Genomic DNA, 23,436 nt, shown 5'->3' with positions numbered 1-23,436 from the left:
TGAATCGGCGGGAATTTGTCTTTTTCACTAGAGGTGAATCGAATCTTTTGACACCCAACCATTTGGTCAATTGTGTATTAAATATGTCCTAATATTTTAGAAAATTGATTTCGTCCACTTTTGCAACAAATATATTATAGGTCCTTCACAAAAAAACTCATTTTGGACACTCGAAAAACAAAAAAATGATTTAAGAGAACTCATTTCTCATAACTCTTTAAAAAATATTTGTCTTATTTCAATTTGTGATTATTCCTGAAAACTATAGTCAAATTTGCTGACACAATGAGTAGTTTTTTTTTCATATTTCCAGGTCATAATAAAATAGCTAAGATGATTTAGCACCTTAATTTTAGTCAATTAGAACCAATTTAAATGATCAAAATATCATACCTATATACTACGTTTTGATTGGTCCAAAGGCCTCTCACGCGGATCATGGATAAATCACCGTCGGATCCTCCTGGATCCAACGGCCCTTACCTCACCCTCTCACGGTCTCACCCACCCACCGCGAGCTACCCCGCCGCACACTACTCCCCGCGCAGCGAACCCTAGCGCTCTCACCCTCTCCCTTTCTCTGGATCCAGCGCCGCCGCACACCACTCCTTCTGGATCCCCCGCCGCCACCCCCAACCTCACTCCCTCCCTCTAGATCTCGACGCGCCGCCGCCCCCACCCCACTCCTCCGGTGTTCCCCCCACACGGTCACCGCTTGGCCCTCCCCATCGCGCTCCCGACCCAGATCCCTCCCCTCCGCACTCTCAGATCCAACTGGCCCGATATGGAGGCCGTCGTGGACATGGTCGCCACCACCGGCCACGAGTGGGGGTCCTGGCGCTCTCCCTCACCGGGGCTCCCGGGGCTCACGGGGTCGCTGTGGCGGACGACCTCCTCCCCTGCGCCGCCTCCCTCCTCCCTAATCCGATCCAGGGCGCCACCATGATGCAGCACCACCACCAGCTGGACCAGTGGCTCGCCGGCGGCGGCGTTGGCGGCGTGCTCCGGCCGACCAAGTCCGCGCCCTGCTCCCCTGTCAAGCCGGCGGCGGTGTCCATGCTGCGGACGCACTCTGACTCCTTCCACGTCGCCCACAATGTCCCCGTCGGCGACATCCCCTACGTCCGCGTCAAGCGCGTCCAGGTGCGTCCTTGTATAGGAGCTTTTTTCTGTCTGCGATTTGAATTTGCTGATGGTCGGGGCTGACGGTGGTGGTTCTGCTGTGATGGATGGCAGCTTGTGGACAAGGACCCGGAGAAGGCGATTGCGCTGTTCTGGGGCGCCATCAACGCCGGCAACCGCGTGGACACCGCGCTCAAAGACATGGCCATCATGATGAAGCAGCAGAACCGCACCGAGGAGGCCAGCGAGGCCATCAAGTCGCTCTGCGTCCGCTCCTCCGACCAGGCGCAGGAGTCGCTCGACAAGCTGCAGGCCTCGGTCCCTCCCTCCCTCCTCGGCGGCTCCAGGAACCCTAGATGGCCATGGTGAGACTGCAGGAGGTCAGACCCCTCCTCTCATTCTCTTCTTCTTCTTCTTATTCTTCTTCTTCCTCTTCTTCTTCTTCTTCTTCTTCTATCTCTGGTTTTTTCCTCTCTGCATCTCATCTGATGTAGGCGTGTGTGCGTTCGGTCATGTGCAGGCACTGTCCTCCCATCTCATCTCCCTTGGTGGTGAAGGAAGGAGGCCCTGGAGACGGAAGCTGCTGCCCTCCCATCTCATCTCCCTCCTTGCGCGGTGAAGGAAGGAGGCCATGGAGAGAGAAGCTGCTGGGGATGCCGATGCCGATGCTGATTCAAGAGGAGGGCCATGGAAGGTCCTCTCCTTTCCTCTATCTTGTTCGCTTGAGTCCTATTTCCGTCTTCTCCATTCAAACATGTTCTTCCCGATTCAGAAATCTACAGTGTACTAATATGTCGTTTATGCAGCTGAAGAAGATGTGCAAGGAGGGCGCATATTGGGGTAACCAAGTAAAAGCGTATTACTCTGTTGTTTTATTTGGCTGATATAAATGCATTGGCGTCAAACACTCATCCGTTTCTTCTTATGTTCGCTGACACATTCCGATGCTTCTTCTGTTAATCTGCAGGTGCTGTTGCTGGAGTGTATGTAGGCATGGAGTATGGAGTGGAAAGGGTCCGCGGAGAGTATGACTGGGTAATGATGCTCTGAAAATGGATCTTTCACGCTTCTTGCACTTACCTGAACCTTAGGTGAAGGAATATCTATCTGCATGACTGCCTCTGCCCATTTGACAATGGAGATCCTTTATTTAGTTTGACTAAGATTCTTTGCTAATGAGTGTACGAGAAGAATCAATCTGATTCATTGCATCTTATAAATCATGATGCTGGTTTTTACTTCTGTCTCCACACCCTGTTGTAAGATTATTGTTTGAGTTAAGTTCACCGAACAATACTGGATTATTGTTTGGTTACTTATGCTTATTGTGTATCACATTGAAAAAGAAAATGCACAATGAGCTTACCTTTGTATATCAGGAAATTTTTTTCATCGGTTACCCTTCCTTTCGCTGTAGTTTATTTTCGTACAGAAACCAATCTTGGTGTTCTTCCTATTTGCATTTGATTATGTTTTTAAAATTCCCTAGCATAACTATATATAACAATGTGGGTATGTGTTTTCTTCTTTCAGCGTCTATAGTGCATTTGCATGATGTTGAATTATGTGCTACAGAATATACATTAGCTTCTATGTGCTAATTAAACCTGATCAGTATGTATACTTCTTTGATGTTGTATAATATTGGTGTCAAAGGAGTTAATTTATACCGGATATGATCTACTGGAACAATTTTTTTGCTGTTCAAACGTTTAAATTCTGGTTCTTTGTTTCAAACATCTAAATGATGTTTAATTTGTCCTTCTATGCTTAAATGATAAAAATGTTGCATTTATAGGATTGTAAAAGTGATGTGATTGGAGTAGTATTTACTTGCTGCTAATAGTAACTACTTGTATCCACTGATTTCTATGCCTCATTTTGCTTGTTTTACTTTATTTATGCACACAGACTGCCTACAAGTTAATATGCTTTTAGATTTGCCTTTATTTTCCTCCTTCCCATATTGTTTGATAACTTGCAGATGTTGTACTTCATTCGTGTTTCATCGTGGGCTCCAAGAAGTGAAGAAGCATTGAGTTCTAGCTCATTGGTGCTAGTTATACTCTGATAGATAGTTATATTTTGATATTTAGTTGTGTTCTTGGTGGCTATAAACCTGATGTGAAGTATGTTCGATTATAAACGTGGTGTATGTTTGATTGTAAGGTGCCAAATTTGGTTGTTGAAGCATTACTTCTGTTTTCAGTCAGTTCTGATTTGAATATTTGTTTTTATTTACTGGAAAATCAAAATTTGAAGAACATGACTCTGACCATTGGGACCCACTCAAACCCATCTGACTATTGTGATCTGTCTTAAAAAAAGAAATGTAACTAAAAAAAGAAATGTAACTGTTGAGCCAAAAAGGCCATGGCCCAAAAACGAAAGGCCCAATTGTTGGGTCAGGCCAATGTAGAAATCAAAACTATTAGAAAAAATAACCCATGTAGCTAGAAAAAAATACAGTAAAAAGGCCGAATTGTTGAGCTAGGCCCATGTAGAAAATCGAATTGGACCGGGCCGAATCTTGTGCCACATCAGATTGCCACGCTGGATGCCTACGTGGCCTGGGGAGGTTGCTAGTGACCAAAACGCCATAGTAGATGTATTTTGGTCATAAACGTTTGCGACCATTTCAGAAGAAAGGTCGCTATAGTCAGTTTACGACGGCCAGCTTTTGACCTTATGTTTTTGGTCACAAAAAGGTCACAAATGGAAATTTGTGACCATTCAGTGACTAATAGTGGTGGTCACAAGTTGACATATTTCTTTTAGTGATTAGTCAAAAATTCAATCATGTCTTTCTTCTCTCTTTTTCATCAAGGCTTAGCAGACACCGAACGCTTAAACCGTGCCCACATTGTCCTCCTCCCCAAGAAGGACGCGCCAACCACGCTTGACGCCTTTAGGCCTATCTCACTTCAAAACTGACCAATCAAAGCTGTCGCTAAAGTTATCACTTCTCGCCTAAAGCCGCACATCCCTCTGCTAGTTCATGGCAACCAGACTGGCTTCATCTCTAGAAGAAACATCGCCGAAAATTTTGTTTTTCTGCCGATCTTATTAGCTCTTGCCACTCACGTAAAAAACCAACGATGGTCTTTAAGCTGGACTTCAGGAAGGCTTTCGACTCAGTGGCATGGCCTGCCCTCGACAAAATCCTGGCAATTCGTGGATTCTCTCCAATCTTCCGCAGCTGGACCCAAAATCTTCTCCACACAGGCACAACCACTGTTCTTATGAACGGGATTCCGGGCAAATGGATTCAATGCAAAAATGGGTTGAGACAAGGGGACCCGGCTTCTCCCTACCTCTTCCTCATCGCCGCCGACCTTCTTCAACAGCTCATCCTCCAGAACTCTGATCCTACTCTCCACCACCCCATCTTCTCCCAACTGCCTCCCACTGTCCTCCAATACACCGATGACACGCTCATCGTTGCAGCCGCCTCTCCTGCCGCCGCCTCAACCCTTAAAGTAATCCTAAACAGTTTCGCACACGCCTCGGGCCTCGCCATCAACTTCTCTAGAACCACCTTAGCCACCCTACACACAGACAAAGCCATGACTACTTCCATCGCACTCGCCATGGGGTGCTCATGCGCTTCCTTCCCGCAAACCTACCTTGGTCTTCCTCTCGCCCTGACCAAACCTCTCACCAATGTTTTCAACCCTCTGGTAGAACGAACTAGGAAACTACCTACTGGCTGGCGTGCCAAACTTCTCGATAAAGGTGATCGGCTCATCCTCATTTCTGCGATGCTAGATTCAATCCTCACCTATTTTATGTCTGTGTTTTGCATCCCAAAGAAAATAATCAAAACACTGACTCTCTAGAAGGAGTTTTTTTGGGCAGGAGAAGATGCTTGCTCAGGTGCTCAATGTCTTATTGCATGGAAAAATGTCTGTTTACCAAAAAAATCGGTGGTCCAGGGCTCAAAAACTTACATGTTCAAAACAACTGCCTCCTTATGAAATTTGCAGCCAAAGCACTCTCCACTGCACAAACACCCTGGCTTGAGTGGCTTGATCTTCAACACCCTAACGCTCTAGTGGTCTCTTCCCCGCAAACCTCTTTTCTGGCTAGACACTTGGCTGGTCTCACAACCCCTTGCCATCGCCTTCCCCCACCTATTTTCACACTCCACCTTAGAGCTGGTTAAAGTGGCTAACATTTTGCGTTTTAGTATTTAAGCTAACCTCCGTAATCGCCTCTCCCTCACGGCAGAACAAGAGCTTGTGTCGCTTGTGGCTATTTTGCAGGATTTCATGCCATCGGCAGGGGAAGATCAACGGTTCCTATGACATGGCATTACCTTCTCCACCAAGCATGCATACGGTGCCCTCATGGCTTGGCCAGATAACGATCTCATTGCTCCTTTCATATGGAATGCCAAGGTTCCTCGGAAGCTCAAAGTATTCGCCTGGCTACTCTTCAAAGATCGTCTCAACACTAGAGTCAACCTTGCACGCAAGCATATAATCGATTCAGATATATGCCCTCGGTGTGCTAGGCTACCCGAAGACTCCAACCACCTCTTCATCACGTGCCCTCTTGCCAACAAAATTTGGCGACGACTTGGGCTCCTGCCACCAACTAGTGAAATCACAGACTTATGGGACGTCACTACTCCTCCTCACCTCCCGACCACAGCATGGCCTTCGGTACTCTTGGCTTTACTATGGATGATTTGGGCAGCACGTAATGACATGGTATTTCGTTTGGTCGATCAAAGCTCTGTAATAATCCTAAGAAACCTTATTTCTGCTTTGGATCTCTGGTCTCATCGTCTTGTGCATACACAAGACAAGGAGGACGACAGCCCAGAAATAGGACATCGTTGCCGAGGCTCCAGCCATCCCTCACCACCCACTCCACCTCGCCACTGCTAGGCTCTTTCTGAAGTGCACGCATCGTTACCCGGAGAACGTGCGGCGGGTCACCATAACTGTAATGAATCTGATTTTTTTTCACCTGGACCGATGTCCACAAAAGCTCACCATGTGACTCAAATATGTAGGTCAGTAGGTGCATTCATGAAAATAATCTGTATCCACATCTTTGTAGACGACGTGGCGCTAATTGTCCATCACCATTTTTGTCTTATCTCGTAAGGGAGGTAGGCTGGTGACGGCCCCGGTACGAATATCGATGAGCCTCTGCCCGGGATGGACGGAGAAGAACCATGCGGCCATGCCATCCACGCTAGCAACCTAGTTCCTAGTATTGGTAGGTGGTGCCCCCGATGGCGCGAGGATGACGTGGTCCTGGCCACGGCGGCACGTTGGCGTCTCCAGGGAGCAATGGGAGTTGATGATGGAGTGCACCATCTGGCCGTTGTTGCATCACTTGAGAACCCATGGCAGACACGAGGGCGAGCAGCGCCGCCACGTCCTACAACAACCTGCAGACGGGAAAGTATTAGGTAATACGTTGCAAAAAATTATGAAAAAAGATCATGGATTATTCATGACATATGTGAAGACATCCCCTAAAAAATTCAAATCCAAATTCGAAATATACACCGAGAAACAAAAAAGACTAATCTTTCATGAATAGTGTCAAAGAAAGACAAAAGCAAACATGACACTATTCCCGCCTGAATTTGTCATTTTTGTTTCTCCGTGTGTATTTTGAATTTTGACCTGAATGTTTTAGGGGTTGTCGACATATGTGTTGTGAACATTTATGATTTCTTTTCAGAATTTTTTGAAATGCTTAAATTTGAGATTTTAAGTTCGTATATTTTCCCCTGCAGACGGCATCGAAGCAGGTGACATCCTTGGCGTGCTGCAGGCGGCCGCAAAATTCCGAGTTCTAACAGTAATTAATAGATTATTGAGAGTGGTTCTTCTACACCCACTCTTGGTGCACCCACGCAAGAAAACATATCAAAACATTTCGAAAAAATCTGAAACTTCGTGGAAATGATCATCAACAAATGTTATGGTGGCTTGAAAAATTTGGTGGCCAAATAACATTCGAGGAACTCTCTACAAAAAAGACAAAATCACTGAAAATTAGTCAAAACGTACGTGCACTGTTTGAGCAGATTTTGCAATTTTGTCTTTTTTGTAGAGCGCTTCTCGAATGTTATTTGACCACCAAATTTTGCAAGCCCTCATAACATTTGTTGATCATCATTTGTCTTCAAAATACCGGAATTGAAACGTCCGGACAACTTCACAGACTGATACAGGTCCCATTGAATTACAAAAGTGAACAAATATGTCCAGCCGGATATATACCGGTGTTTTACATGTCTCCTTTGAAGATGCCCTAACGATGCTTTAGCTGCCTCTATTAAAGTTTAATTTCTCTGTTACAAAATACATGGCGTTTTTATGCAGCTTCGGTTTTTGAGACGCGAGTTTGACCTTTTTATGTAAAAAAAATATATTGAAAATTGTCACAGGCCCCATGGTATTGATGCCGACAGATTTATAGATTCCTCCAATAATGAAAGCGACGTCCACTCCGACTGAAAGAGACACACCATCTGCTTCTTTTGCTTCTGCAATGGCTCTCATACAACTCCAATTTTCAAGAACACATAATTGAAAAAAAAAAACACATGCATGAATGCATGCATTTTTTTATTACTCCTAATTGAAATATGTCATGCTTCATAAAGTGCTAACATAAAGATCAGTACTCTGGCCATCTTCTTTATATATATATATATATATATATATATATATATATATATATATATATATATATATATATATATGCTGAAAATCATCGCGGGCCCCATCTGATGGATTGGTGGCGACAGATTTGTAGATTCCGCCTAGAGCGAAGACGATGTCCATCAAAGAAAGAGACACCCCATCTGCTTCTGTCGTCGATTGATTCTTCAGTGCCGCTCCTCCACAACCACTGATTATTATTCACCAGCTCCAGTTCGGGTCCATCCTCCACCGCTCATCTTCCTGCTGCAGCCTGCAGGTTCTCTCCCTCCCTTTCATGCAGTGAATCAACATCTCTTCTCAGCAGCGGAAGAACAGAAGAAGAGAAGTGTTCTTTGCTCATCTTCCTCCTCTTGCAGTTGCAGAAGAACAGAAGTGGCCAGCCATGGAAGCAGCAGCAGGAGATGAGGAGAGGCCCTTGCTCCATCATCACCCTCCTCCTGGCCTCTATCAGGTAAGTACATAGAAAACAATACACATATAGCAGTTGTTCACTAGCGATTCTGCACAAACAAGTATAGTTCAATTTTGTACAGCACTGTGACAAATCATAGGTTAAAAAACATAGCAAAGGCTTTGCTGTATCATGCAGAACGGGGATTCAAGGTTAAATACTTGCGATGGAACCGTCGATGTTAACGGACAACCAGCTGCTAAGGCGAGCACGGGAAACTGGAGAGCCTGCTTCTTCATTTTAGGTACTACTATTTCATTCTAGGTACTCCCTTCGGCCATTTTTATTTTGCATACAAGTTTTGTCCAAAGTCAAAGTATCTCTTGTTTGACCAAATTTATTAAAAAAGGTATCAGCATTCACAATTCCAAATCATTATTATTATATTCATTATGAAATGTAGTTTCATAGTGTGTGTTTTTTTTTTAGAAAAGGAGGATGATCATAGTGTGTGTGTATTGGGTATTGTAGACGTTGATATTTTTTAATATAAATTTAGTCAAACTTTGCTAAGTTTGACTTGACAGAAATCTACTGCGCGGAGTAAAAAGGACCGTAGGGAGTACAACAGCAGCAGCGACTCGCCAATTCCTCAATAAATGCAAAAGGAAAATATGCTCAACATTAACTCTCATAGTTTGACTTGCGCTACATTTTAGGTATCGAATTCAGCGAGTGCTTGGCCTACTTCGCCATCTCTAAGAACTTAGTCACCTACCTCACCAGTGTGCTGGACGAAAGCAACATTGACGCAGCAAGGAATGTGTCCACTTGGATTGGCACAACATTCTTCACGCCACTTGTCGGAGCTTTCTTGGCAGACACATATTGGGGAAGATACAAGACAATCGTGATTTTTCTCTCGATTTACACCGTTGTAAGTGGAACATATGTTGCTGATGAACATAATACATTATGTCTGCATTGTGCGTGGATGGGAGCATCGACTGATGCAGAGTCGGGGACACCACTTCCCCTTTTCTTAAAGAAAATGCACGGCCATCATTCTAGAATAACTTCCATAACTTTTTTTTTCTAGGGGATGCTTGTGCTGACGTTTTCGGCGATACTCCCATCGTTGATGCAATCCTCCAACCATCATGAGATCCACCGTGTTGCCGTCTACGCAGGACTCTATCTTACAGCCCTTGGCAACGGTGGCATCAAGCCCTGCACTTCTGCCTTCGGCGCGGACCAGTTTGACATGGCTGACCCAGCGGAGCGCGTGAAGAAGGGATCCTTCTTCAACTGGTACTTCTTCTCGATCAACGTTGGCTCCCTTCTATCGACCACTGTGATTGTCTGGGTGCAGGATAATGTCGGTTGGGGGATCGGCTTCGCCGTACCGATGATCCTCATGAGCCTCGGTTTCGCGGTGTTTGTAACCAGTAGGAGGGTGTACAGGTACAAGACACTAGGAGAGAGCCCCATGACAAGAGTGTCCCAGGTTGTTGTTGCAGCTGCAAGGAATTGCCATATGGAGTTGCCTGATAATAGCTCAGCCTTGCATCACCTACCTTCACCGCCAATAGAGACTACCTTCAAGGTTCACCATACCACTCAGTTCAGGTTGGTAGTTTTTAGTTTATTTTTGCGAATATGTTCAGGTTGGTAGTAGAAATGTAGAATATCTCCAAGATCATACATACTCATGTTGCTGTCTGACTTTTATATCTAAAAATATTACCTTTACTGCCTAGATTTTTGGACAAGGCTGCTATTGTGCCACCCCCGACGCCGGGGAAGAAGGACGTGGAGGCGGGTCCGTGGAGGCTATGCACGATGCCTCAGGTGGAGGAGGTGAAGATGCTGCTGCGGTTGTGCCCTGCGTGGGTGTCCATGGTGGTCTTCTTCATGATCACAGCGCAGATGTCGTCGACGCTGATTGAGCAGGGCATGGCGATGGACAACCACGTCGGGCCATTCACCGTGCCACCAGCCTCCCTTGCAGGCTTCGACGTGGTTGCAATGCTCGTGTTGATCCCCGTGTACGACGCTGTGCTGGTGCCCTTCGCACGGCACGCCACCGGCCTCGACCGGGGCCTCTCGCATCCGCAGCGCCTCGGTGTCGGTCTCGCGCTGTCCATGCTCGCCATGGCCTACTCGGCGTTACTTGAGAGGAACCGGCTCGCGGTGGCCGCAACCGGAGCAACAGTGAGCATCATGTGGCAGGCACCGGCGTACACAATACTGGGCGCCGGGGAGGTGTTCGCGGCCATTGGCGTGATCGAGCTCTTCTACGACCAAGCGCCCGACAGCATGAGGAGCCTGTGCACCGCACTCGCGCAGCTTGCTGTCGCAGCGGGGAACTACCTTAACTCGGCCGTGTTGGGCTCCGTCGCGTCTGCCACGGGATGGATCCCGGAGGACCTCGACGACGGCCACCTGGACTACTTCTTCTGGCTGATGGCGGTGCTCGGCGCCCTGAACCTGCTCCAATTCTTGCTCTGCTCCATTCCGGCCATGAGGCAGAGCGGCAGGTAGCCCGGTTTCGCGACAACAGTCCGTGTTCATTTGGAGTTGAGAAATTCGCGCATATAACTCACCCCTGCCACGTCCACCAAAATGTTCATAAACTCAATGTTAGTGCAAATTAATTCGGGTCAGCTGACCCCAATGCCATTTTCTCTTGAAACCTTTCTCTTGAAAGTTTGCATTGATAAAAAAAACTACCTGGGACGGAGAATTTCATAAACTCAAGCACTCACACTTATATGAACAAAATCAGGAAGCGATGAAATAATAGGCGCCAAGACACGTGAAGAAGCTATGGCTCATCGGTTTATAATTTTTGAAGCGTGGAAGAATCGTATATGTCCTAAATTGCAATTCCTAGTAAATAAAAGTAGAATGTGCTACAAATCGATTTATTTAACGGTAGCACTACGCGTCAGTCAGCTGATCCGATCACCTGGTTGATCACCCTGCGCGATATACCACTAGACAACTTGTGGCGGTTGGATCATCATGGCATGTCATTTTCTCTTGAAGAAAATATGCCCTAGAGACAATAATAAAATTATTATTTATTTTCTTATATCATGATAAATGTTTATTATTCATGCTAGAATTATATTAACCGGAAACATAATACATTTGTGAATACATAGACAAACAGAGTGTCACTAGTATGCCTCTACTTGACTAGCTCGTTGATCAAAGATGGTTATGTTTTCAAGCCATAGACATGAGTTGTCATTTGATTAACGGGATCACATCATTAGGAGAATGATGTGATTGACTTGACCCATTCCGTTTAGCTTAGCACTTGATCGTTTAGTATGTTGTTATTGCTTTCTTCATGACTTATACATATTCCTATGACTATGAGATTATGCAACTTCCGTTTACCGGAGTAACACTTTGTGTGCTACCAAACATCACAACGTAACTGGGTGGTTATAAAGGTGCTCTACAGGTGTCTCCGAAGGTACTTATTGAGTTGGCGTATTTCGAGATTAGGATTTGTCACTCCGATTGTCGGAGAGGTATCTCTGGGCCCACTCGGTAATGCACATCACTATAAGCCTTGCAAGCATTGTAACTAATGAGTTAGTTGCAAGATGATGTATTACGGAACGAGTAAAGAGACTTGTCGGTAACGAGATTGAACTAGGTATTAAGATACCGACGATCGAATCTAGGGCAAGTAACATACCGATGACAAAGGGAACAAACGTATGTTGTTATGCGGTTTGACCGATAAAGATCTTCATAGAATATGTAGCACCCAATATGAGCATCCAGGTTCCGCTATTGGTTATTGACCGGAGACGTGTCTTGGTCATGTCTACATAGTTCTCGAACCCGTAGGGTCCGCACGCTTAAAGTTTGGCGACGATCGGTATTATGAGTTTTTGTGTTTTGATGTACCGAAGGAAGTTCGGAGTCCCGGATATGATCACGGACATGACGAGGAGTCTCGAAATGGTCGAGACGTAAAGATCGGTATAATGGGCGACTATATTCAGACACCGGAAATGTTCTGAGTGGTTTCTGATAAAAACCGGAGTACCGGGGGGTTACCGGAACCCCCCACGGAGTTAATTGGGCCTCATGGGCCTCAGTGGGAGAAGAGGAGGGGCGGCCAGGGCAGCCGCGCGCCCCCTCCCCCTCTAGTCCAAGTTGAACAAGGAGGGGGGCGGCGCCCTCCTTTTTCCTTCTCCTCCTCTCTCCCTTCCTCCCCCCTCCTACTCCAACAAGGAAATGGAGGAGTCCTACTCCCGGTGGGAGTAGCCCCCCCCCCCCCCCCCCCGTTGGCGCGCCCTCCTTCTGGCCGGCTGCCTCCCCCCTTGCTCCTTTATATACGGGGGCAGGGGCACCCTAGAACACACAAGTTGATCTTTTGATCTATTTCAGCCGTGTGCGGTGCCCTCCTCCACCACATTCCACCTCGGTTATATCATAGCGGTGCTTAGGCGAAGCCCTGCGTCGGTAGCAACATCATCACCGTCATCACGCCGTCGTACTGACGGAACTCTCCCGTGAAGCTCTGCTGGATCGGAGTTCACGGGACGTCATCGAGCTGAACGTGTGCTGAACTCGGAGGTGCCGTATGTTCGGTACTTGGATCGGTCGGATCGTGAAGACGTACGACTACATCAACCGTGTTGTGCTAACGCTTCCGCTTTCGGTCTACGAGGGTACGTGGACACACTCTCCCCTCTCGTTGCTATGCATCACCATGATCCTAAGTGTGCGTAGGAATTTTTTTGAAATTACTACGTTCCCCGACTGTGGCATCCGAGCCAGGTTTTATGCGTAGATGTTATATGCACAAGTAGAACACAAGTAAGTTGTGGGCGATACAAGTCATACTGTTTACCAGCATGTCATACTTTGGTTCGACGGTATTGTTGGATGAAGCGGCCCGGACCGACATTACGCGTACGCTTATGCGAGACTGGTTCTACCGACGTGCTTTGCACATAGGTGGCTGTCGGGTGTCAGTTTCTCCAACTTTAGTTGAACTGAGTGTGGCTACGCCCGGTTCTTGAGAAGGTTAAAACATCACTAACTTGACGAACTATCGTTGTGGGTTTGATGCGTAGGTAAGAACGATTCTTGCTAAGTCCGTAGCAGCCACGTAAAACTTGCAACAACAAAGTAGAGGACGTCTAACTTGTTTTTGCAGGGCATGTTGTGATGTGATATGGTCAAGGCATGATGCTATATTGTATGAGATGATCATGTTTCATAACCGAGTTATCGGCAACTGGCAGGAGCCATATGATTGTCGCTTTATTGTATGCAATGCAATCACCCTGTAATTTCTTTACTTTATCAATAAGCGGTAGCGATAGTCGTAGAAGTAATAGTTGGCGAGACGACAACGATGCTACGATGGAGATCAAGGTGTCGCGCCGGTGACAATGGTGATCATGATGGTGCTTCAGAGATGGAGATCACAAGCACAAGATAATGATGGCCATATCGTATCACTTATATTGATTGCATGTGATGTTTATCTTTTATGCATCTTATTTTGCTTTGATTGACGGTAGCATTATAAGATGATCTCTCACTAAATTTCAAGATAAAAGTTTTCTCCCTAAGTATGCACCGTTGCCAAAGTTCGTCGTGCCGAGACACCATATGATGATCGGGTGTGATAAGCTCTACGTTCATCTACAACGGGTGCAAGACAGTTTTGCACACACAGAATACTCGGGTTAAACTTGACGAGTCTAGCATATGCAGATATGACTTCGGAACACTGAGACCGAAAGGTCAAGCATGAATCATATAGTAGATATGATCAACATAATGATGTTCACCACTGAAAACTACTCCATTTCACGTGATGATCGGTTATGGTTTAGTTGATATGGATCACGTGATCACTTAGATGATTAGAGGGATGTCTATCTAAGTGAGAGTTCTTAAGTAATATGATCAATTGAACTTAAATTTATCATGAACTTAGTACCTGATAGTATTTTGCTTATCTATGTTATTGTAGATAGATGGCCCGTACTGTTGTCCCGTTGAATTTTAATGCGTTCGTTGAGAAAGCAAAGTTGAAAGATGATGGTAGCAATTACACGGACTGGGTCCGTAACTTGAGGATTATACGCATTGCTGCACAAAAGAGTTACGTCCTGGAAACACCGCTAGGTGTACTGCCTGCGCCGGCAACTGTAAACATTGTGAATGCCTGGCAGTCGCGTGTTGATGACTACTCGATAGTTCAGTGTGACATGCTTTACGTCTTAGAACCGGGACTTCAACGATGTTTTGAACGTCATGGAGCATATGAGATGTTCCAGTAGTTAAAGTTAATATTTCAAGCAAATGCCCGGATTGAGAGATATGAAGTCTTCAAAAAGTTCTATAGCTGCAAGATGGAGGAGAATAGTTCTGTCAGTGAACATATACTCAAAATGTCTGGGTATCATAATCACTTGACTCAACTGGGAGTTAATCTTCCTATTGATAGTGTCATTTACAGAGTTCTTCAATCACTGCCACCAAGCTACAAGAGCTTCGTGATGAACAATAATATGCAAGGGATGAATAAGACAATTTCCGAGCTCTTCGCAATGCTAAAGGCAGCGGAGGTAGAAATCAAGAAGGAGTATCAAGTGTTGATGGTCAACAAGACCATTAGTTTTAAGAAAAAAGGTAAAGGAAAGAAGAAGGGGAACTTCAAGAAGAACAACAAACAAGTTGCTGCTCAGGAGAAGAAACCCAAGTCTGGACCTAAGCCTGAGACTGAGTGCTTCTACTGCAAATAGACTGGTCACTGGAAGCGGAACTGCCCCAAGTATTTGGCGGATAAGAAGGATGGCAAGGTGAACAAAGGTATATGTGATATACATGTTATTGATGTGTACCTTACCAGAGCTCGCAGTAGCACCTCGGTATTTGATACTGGTTCTGTTGCTAATATTTGCAACTTGAAATAGGGACTACGGATTAAGCAAAGACTGGCTAAGGATGAGGTGATGATGCATGTGGGAAATTGTTCCAAAGTCGATGTAATCGTCGTCGGCACGCTACCTCTACATCTACCTTCGGGATTAGTTTTAGACCTAAATAATTGTTATTTGGTGCCAGCGTTAAGCATGAATATTATATCTGGATCTTGTTTGATGCGAGACAGTTATTCATTTAAATCTGAGAATAATGGTTGTTCTATTTATATGAGTAATATCTTTTATGGTCATGCACCCTTGAAGAGTCGTCTATTTTTGTTGAATCTCGATAGTAGTGATACACATATTCATAATGTTGAAGCCAAAAGATGCAGAGTTGATAATGATAGTGCAACTTATTTGTGGCACTGTCGTTTGGGTCATATTGGTGTAAAGAGCATGAAAAAACTCCATACTGATGGACTTTTGGAATCACTTGATTATGAATCACTTGTTACTTGCGAACCATGCCTTATGGGCAAGATGACTAAGACGCCGTTCTCCGGAAAAATGGAGCGAGTAACAGATTTGTTGGAGATCATACAGACTGATATATGTGGTCCAATGAATATTGAGGCTCGCGGCGGGTATCGTTATTTTCTTACCTTCATAGATGATTTGAGCAGATATGGGTATATCTACTTAATGAAACATAAGCCTGAAACAATTGAAAAGTTTAAAAAAATTCATAGTGAAGTGGAAAATCATCGTAACAAGAAAATAAAGTTTCTATGATCTGATCACGGAGGAGAATATTTGAGTTATGAGTTTGGTCTACATTTAAAACAATACGGAATAGTTTCGCAACTCACGCCACCTGGAACACCACAACGTAATGGTGTGTCCGAACGTCGTAATCGTACTTTACTAGATATGGTACGATCTATGATGTCTCTTATCGATTTACCGCTATCGTTTTGGAATTATGCTTTAGAGACGGCTGCATTCACGTTAAATAGGGCACCATCAAAATCCGTTGAGACGACGCCTTATGAACTTTTTTTGAACTATGGTTTGGCAAGAAACCAAAGTTGTCGTTTCTCAAAGTTTGGGGCTGCGATGCTTACGTGGAAAAGCTTCAACCTGATAAGCTCGAACCCAAATCGGAGAAATGTGTCTTCATAGGATACCCAAATCGGAGAAATGTGTCTTCATAGGACACCTTCTATCACAGATCCGAAGGCAAGACATTCGTTTCTAAGAATGGATCCTTTCTAGAGAAGGAGTTTCTCTCGAAATAAGTAAGTGGGAGGAAAGTAGAACTTGATGAGGTAACTGTACCTGCTCCCTTATTGGAAAGTAGTTCATCACAGAGACCGGTTCCTGTGACACCTACACCAATTAGTGAGGAAGCTAATGATAATGATCATGAAACTTCAGATCAAATTAGTACTGAACCTCGCAGGTCAACCAGAGCAAGATCCGCACCAGAGTGGTACGGTAATCCTGTTCTGGAGGTCATGTTGCTAGACCATGACGAACCTATGAACTATAAGGAAGTGATGATGAGCCCAGATTCCACAAAATGGCTTGAGGCCATGAAATCTGAGATGGGATCCATACATGAGAACAAAGTGTGGACTTTGGTTGACTTGCCCGATGATCGGCAAGCCATCGAGAATAAATGGATCTTCAAGAAGAAGACAGACGCTGATGGTAATGTTACTATCTACAAAGCTCGACTTGTTGCAAAAGGTTTTCGACAAGTTCAAGGAGTTGACTACGATGAGACCTTCTCACCCGTAGCGATGCTTAAGTCCGTCCGAATCATGTTAGCTATTACCGCATTTTATGATTATGAAATTTGGCAAATGGATGTAAAGACTGCATTCCTGAATGGATTTCTGGAAGAAGAGTTGTATATGATGCAACCTGAAGGTTTTATCGATCCAAAAGGTGCTAACAAAGTGTGCAAGCTCCAGTGATCCATTTATGGACTGGTGCAAGCCTCTCGGAGTTGGAATAAATGTTTTGATAGTGTGATCAAAGCATATGGTTTTATACAGACTTTTGGAGAAGCCTGTATTTACAAGAAAGTGAGTGGGAGCTCTGTAATATTTCTAATATTATATGTGGATGACATATTGTTGATTGGAAATGATATAGAATTTCTCGATAGCATAAAAGGATACTTAAATAAGAGTTTTTCAATGAAAGTCCTCGGTGAAGCTGCTTACATATTGGGCATCAAGATCTATAGAGATAGATCAAGATGCTTAATTGGACTTTCACAAAGCACATACCTTGACAAAGTTTTGAAGAAGTTCAAAATGGATCAGGCAAAGAAAGGGTTCTTACCCATGTTACAAGGTGTGAAGTTGAGTAAGACTCAATGCCCGACCACTGCAGAAGATAGAGAGAAAATGAAAGATGTTCCCTATGCTTCAGCCATATGCTCTATCATGTATGCAATGATGTGTACCAGACCTGATGTGTGCTTTGCTATTAGTTTAGCAGAGAGGTACCAAAGTAATCCAGGAGTGGATCACTGGACAGCGGTCAAGAACATCCTGAAGTACCTAAAATGGACTAATAATATGTTTCTCATTTATGGAGGTGACAAAGAGCTCATTGTAAATGGTTACGTTGATGCAAGCTTTGACACTGATCCGGATGATTCTAAATCGCAAATCAGATACGTGTTTATATTAAATGGTGGAGCTGTCAGTTGGAGCAGTTCTAAATAGAGCGTCGTGGCAGGATCTACATGTGAAGCGGAGTACATTGCTGCTTCGGAAGCAACAAATGAAGGAGTCTGGATGAAGGAGTTCATATCCGATCTAGATGTCATACCTAGTGCATCGGGTCCAATGAAATTTTTTTGTGACAATACTGGTGTAATTGCCTTGGCAAAAGAATTCAGATTTCACAAGAGAACCAAGCACATCAAGAGACGCTTCAACTCCATTCGTGATCAAGTCCAGGTGGGAGATATAGAGATTTGCAAGATACATGCGGATCTGAATGTTGCAGACCCGTTGACTAAGCCTCTTCCACGAGCAAAACATGATCAGCACCAAGGCTCCATGGGTGTTAGAATCATTATTGTGTAATCTAGATTATTGAATCTAGTGCAAGTGGGAGACTGAAGGAAATATGCCCTAGAGACAATAATGAAGTTATTATTTATTTCCTTATATCATGATAAATGTTTATTATTCATGATAGAATTGTATTAACCGGAAACATAATATATGTGTGAATACATAGACAAACAGAGTGTCACTAGTATGCCTCTACTTGACTAGCTCGTTGATCAAAGATGGTTATGTTTCCTAGCCATAGACATGAGTTGTCATTTGATTAATGGGATCACATCATTACGAGAATGATGTGATTGACTTGACACATTCCGTTAGCTTAGCACTTGATCGTTTAGTATGTTGCTATTGTTTTCTTCGTGGCTTATACATGTTCTTATGACTATGAGATTATGCAACTCCCGTTTACCGAAGGAACACTTTGTGTGCTACCAAACGTCACAACGTAACTGAGTGATTATAAAGGTGCTCTACAAGTGTCTTCGAAGGTACTTGTTGAGTTGGCGTATTTCGATATTAGGATTTGTCACTCTGATTGTCGGAGAGGTATCTCTGGGCCCACTCGGTAATGCACATCACTATAAGCCTTGCAAGTATTGTAACTAATGAGTTAGTTGCAGGATGATGTATTACAGAACGAGTAAAGAGACTTGCCGGTAACGAGATTGAACTAGGTATTGAGATACCGAAGATCGAATCTCGGGCAAGTAACATACCGATGACAAAGGGAACAAATGTATGTTGTTATGCGGTTTGACCGATAAAGATCTTCATAGAATATGTAGGAACCAATATGAGCATCCAGGTTCCGCTATTGGTTATTGACCGGAGACGTGTCTCGGTCATGTCTACATAGTTCTCGAATCCGTAGCGTCCACACGCTTAAAGTTTGGTGATGATCGGTATTATGAGTTTTTGTTTTTTGATGTACCGAAGGTAGTTCAGAGTCCCGGATATGATCACGGACATGACGAGGAGTCTCGAAATGGTCGAGACATAAAGATCGATATATTGGATGACTATATTCGGACACCGGAAGTGCTCCGAGCGGTTTCGGATAAAAACCGGAGTACCGGGGGGTTACCGGAATCCCCCGGGGAGTTAATTGGTCCTCATGGGCCTTAGTGGGAGAAGAGGAGGGGCGGCCAGGGCAGCCGTGCGCCCCCTCCCCCTCTAGTCTGAATTGGACAAGGAGGGGGCGGCGCCCCCCTTTTTGCTTCTCCTCCTCTCTCCCTTCCTTCCCTTTCCTCCTCCAACAAGGAAATGGAGGAGTCCTACTCCCGGTGGGAGTAGCCCCCCCCCCCCGTTGGCGCGCCCTCCTTCTGGCCGGCTGCCTCCCCCCTTGCTCCTTTATATACGGGGGCAGGGGGCACCCTAGAACACACAAGTTGATCTGTTGATCTATTCCAGCCGTGTGCGGTGCCCCCCTCCACCATATTCCACCTCGGTTATATCGTAGCGGTGCTTAGGTGAAGCCCTGCGTCGGTAGCAACATCATCACCGTCATCATGCCGTCGTGTTGACGGAACTCACCCGTGAAGCTCTGCTGGATCGGAGTTCGCGGGACGTCATCGAGCTAAACATGTGCTGAACTCGGAGGTGCCGTACGTTCGGTACTTGGATCGGTCGGATCGTGAAGACATACGACTACATCAACCGTGTTGTGCTAACGCTTCCGCTTTCGGTCTACGAGGGTACGTGGACACACTCTCCCCTCTCGTTGCTATGCATCACCATGATCCTGAGTGTGCGTAGGAATTTTTTTGAAATTACTACGTTCCCCGACACTCTTCCCCTGCTTCGAGTTAACAAAGAGAGAAAAATCTTCGGTCACTCGCCCACGCTCGTTGCAGATAACCCCCCCCCCCCCCCCCCCCCGCCCCGGTCACAACACCGCTTGGTGCCGCGGCTCACAACACCTGGTATTGTTGCTTGTTGCCAAAAAAGTCATCCCTCTTCATAGAATTACTTGGCTTTGTGGCTCAGGAGCCCTTGGTCTGGTCGCTCGCCACACGCCGGAGTTGCGAGTTGCAGCGCCCCATCTCGCCACTCGCGTCAACGAGGACGATCGCAGCACCGCGTCGTGCCAGTCACAGCTTCCACCTCTATCAGTTGCATCACCGCAACATGGTGGTCACAGCTTCGTCACCCCAGGCAGTACGCACGGCAGAGCTTGCATCTTCGGCACCCCCTGCATCACCTAAATTCGACGAGCTGCGGCGCGACGAGCTCAGATAAAGGATATATGGAGAGAGAGTAAGGTTCCAGGGGGGCATGTGGGGACATCACGAGATGACCGATTTCAGCGAGCGATCGGCCCGCCGACGGGAATCGTTTTCCTATAGAAAATCAACAACGTTCAACCAACAATCATCTGCAACGACAAAAAAAGGTATAAATTTGGGCTCGATTCCCATGTGGCGTTACTCCTAATAACAAAAGAAAAAACAGATGCGAGTTTGGCAGACAGATTTGTAGGTTCCTCTTAACAACCGAAAACGATGTCCACTCAAACCGAAAGAAAGAAAGAGACATCCCATCTGCTTCTCTTTCTTTCTTGGTGCCTCCCACCCAACACCAGTACATTACGTCGGTACGTCCTCCTTCACTGCCTCCATCTTTCTCCTCCTCCTCCTCCAGGTTCTCTCTCTCTCTCTCTCTCTCTCTCTCTCTTCTGTGCGTGTTCTGTTCCAGTTTTTCTGGAATCATTCTTGATCCTGTGATGGTAGTTTTTCGAGTGTGGTCTGAGGAGGAGAACTAGGAGGTGTTGCCATTGCAGATGCTTAAAAGCAGTCAGCCATGGAAGCAGCAGGGATCCATCACCCACCTCCTCACCTCCATCTGGCAAGTACAAAGAAAACCATAGCATTTGTTTCCTGTTGACTACCAAGTTGGGATCATTGTTGCCAGAAGAGTAAGAGTTGTGGTCATCAAGATTAGCGAGAGATTGTTAAAAATAATCTTTATCTAGTTATTAGATTCTATGTCAAAGCTGCTACTAATTGCACGTTTGTTAGTAGCACAATGAAGTGCACAATGAAGTCCGGTATTTCGTACTAGTTGTAGGTGAGTAGATTCATGCTAGTAACAATGATAAAAGTAGCAGTGTACAAGTAGCAAGTTCAGCATGGTTCTGAGTCCGAGAGGTTTGATACTCTGTCTGATCCATATTATTTGTCGCTGTACAATATGAATCAGAGGAAGTATTTCTTTTTCAAAAAGGGAAATACGCCCCTTTTAATAAAATTGGTCATAGCAGAGGATACTTAGTGCCACTAGGAAATACATTGGTCATAGCAGAGGTTTTACTGTACCACGTAGGGTGGGGATTCAAGATACACTAATGACGGAACAGTTGATGTTAACGGACAACCTGCTGTTAAGGCGAGCACAGGGAACTGGAGAGCATGCTTCTTCGTCTTAGGTATACTGCATAACTCACAACTAAGCATTTCCTTTTCCTTTTCTGAAAGATGCTCCACACTTATTCTCATTGTTTGACCCGCACCAGGTATCCAATTCAGTGAATGCTTGGCCTTCTTCGCGATCTCCAAAAACTTGGTCACCTACCTTACCAGCGTGCTCCATGAAAGCAATATCGACGCGGCCAGAAATGTGTCGACTTGGTTTGGCACCACATTCTTTACGCCGCTTATCAGAGCTTTCTTGGCCGACACGTATTGGGGGAGTACAAGACATTAGTGGTTTTCCTCTCAGTCTACATCGTCGTAAGTGAAACATATGTTGTTGATGTGAACCAATAGACACAGAGGTCCGAGGAAGCACCGCCTTTTTTTGAAAGAAATTATGTTGTGAGCATTCATAAACAACTTCCATGTGTTTTTTTTTTTTGCTACGGGATGCTTCTGCTGACGGTTTCAACGACACTCCCATGGATGATGCAATCATCCAACCACGGTGAGATTCACCGTATCACCGTCTATGTTGGACTGTATCTTACAGCCCTTGGCAACGGTGGCATCAAGCCCTGCACCTCCCCTTTTGGCGCTGACCAGTTTGACATCACGGACACGATGGAGCGGGTGAAGAAGGGCTCATTCTTCAATTGGTTCTACTTCTTGAACACTATTGGCTCCCTTTTGTCGACCACTGTGATCATCTGGGTGCAAGACAATGTTGGGTGGGGATCGGCTTTGCGATCCCCATGATCCTCACGAGTCTTAGTTTCATGGTGTTCATCGCAAGTAGGAGGATGTACAGATACAAGTCAAAAGGAGAAAGTCCCATGACAACAGCTTCCCAGGTTGTTGTTGCAGCTGCAAGAAATCGCCATCTGAAGTTGCCTGAGGATTGCACAACCTTGCATTACCCGCCTTCATCACCATCGGAGGCTACATTCAGTGTTCAGCATACCACTCAGTTCAGGTAGGTAATAGAATATCCTAGTGAGTAAACATCATACGTTTTTAATTTTGTGTCTGAAAATATGTGTTACATGTGCAGATTTTTGGACAAGGCTGCCATTGTATCACCATCGACACAGGAGAAGAAAGGTGTGGCGACGAGCCCATGGAGGCTATGCACACTCTCTCATGTTGAAGAGGTGAAGATGCTGCTACGTCTGTGCCCTGCATGGGCGTCTTTGCTGGTCTTCTTCATGATCACGGCACAGATGTCGTCGACGGTGATTGAGCAGGGTATGGCAATGGACAACCGCGTGGGGTCATTCGCCGTGCCACCGGCCTCCCTCGCCAGCTTCAATGTGGTTACCACACTTGTATTGATCCCCATATATGAAGTCGTGCTAGTGCCCCTGGCTCGGCGCGCCACTGGCGAGGACCGAGGTCTCACACAACCGCAGCGCCTTGGCGTCGGTCTCACGTTGTTGTGACGTCCGGGTAATTAAGCTACAGTGATCCTCTGCTAATGATGCCACGTGACCTCGTTTATAGCTGCTAATCTCCAGTTAGTTCGAAACCGATTCAAATTCAAATTCAAAATTAGGCAAACAATAAAAGTTTTCAAATATTAAAACTAAAATGTTCGGAGTGAACCAAATATTGCATAGATAATTATTGGGGAAAAAACCACACATTTATAAAATGTTTAAATACTATGAGATGAATAAAACAGTAGTAAAAAAATGATTATTTGAATAACTTTTATGATAAATAAAATGTCAAACTAAGTTATTTGGGGTCTAGACTTTTTGTGACTGGACTAAGTCAAAATACTGAATTAGATAC

The 23,436-nt window shown here is 45.2% G+C and overlaps 2 protein-coding genes across 3 annotated transcripts; both read left to right on the top strand.

Moving 5' to 3' along the window:
* Positions 1–7,987: 7,987 nt before the first annotated feature.
* Positions 7,988–10,893, top strand: LOC123186927 (protein NRT1/ PTR FAMILY 8.5). Of its 2 annotated transcripts, none has more exons than XM_044598659.1 (6): positions 7,988–8,076; positions 8,177–8,271; positions 8,410–8,515; positions 8,931–9,148; positions 9,311–9,840; positions 9,972–10,893. In XM_044598659.1, exons 2-6 carry the CDS (start codon positions 8,203–8,205, stop codon positions 10,753–10,755), a joined length of 1,707 nt encoding a protein of 568 aa, XP_044454594.1. In that variant the 5' UTR covers positions 7,988–8,076; positions 8,177–8,202; the 3' UTR covers positions 10,756–10,893. The 2 variants fall into 2 exon arrangements, with proteins under 2 accessions (XP_044454594.1, XP_044454595.1); XM_044598660.1 differs by having other exon boundaries at positions 8,005–8,076; positions 8,391–8,515.
* Positions 10,894–20,821: 9,928 nt separating this feature from the next.
* Positions 20,822–23,119, top strand: LOC123186926 (protein NRT1/ PTR FAMILY 8.3). Its single transcript, XM_044598658.1, has 3 exons — positions 20,822–21,653; positions 21,741–22,615; positions 22,694–23,119. Exons 2-3 carry the CDS (start codon positions 22,395–22,397, stop codon positions 23,079–23,081), a joined length of 609 nt encoding a protein of 202 aa, XP_044454593.1. The 5' UTR covers positions 20,822–21,653; positions 21,741–22,394; the 3' UTR covers positions 23,082–23,119.
* The last annotated feature ends 317 nt before the right edge of the window (positions 23,120–23,436 follow it).

This window comes from Triticum aestivum, chromosome 2A (genome assembly GCF_018294505.1).
Source record: "Triticum aestivum cultivar Chinese Spring chromosome 2A, IWGSC CS RefSeq v2.1, whole genome shotgun sequence".
Lineage (NCBI taxonomy): Eukaryota > Viridiplantae > Streptophyta > Magnoliopsida > Poales > Poaceae > Triticum > Triticum aestivum.
This window is presented reverse-complemented; position numbering and strand designations above follow the sequence as displayed.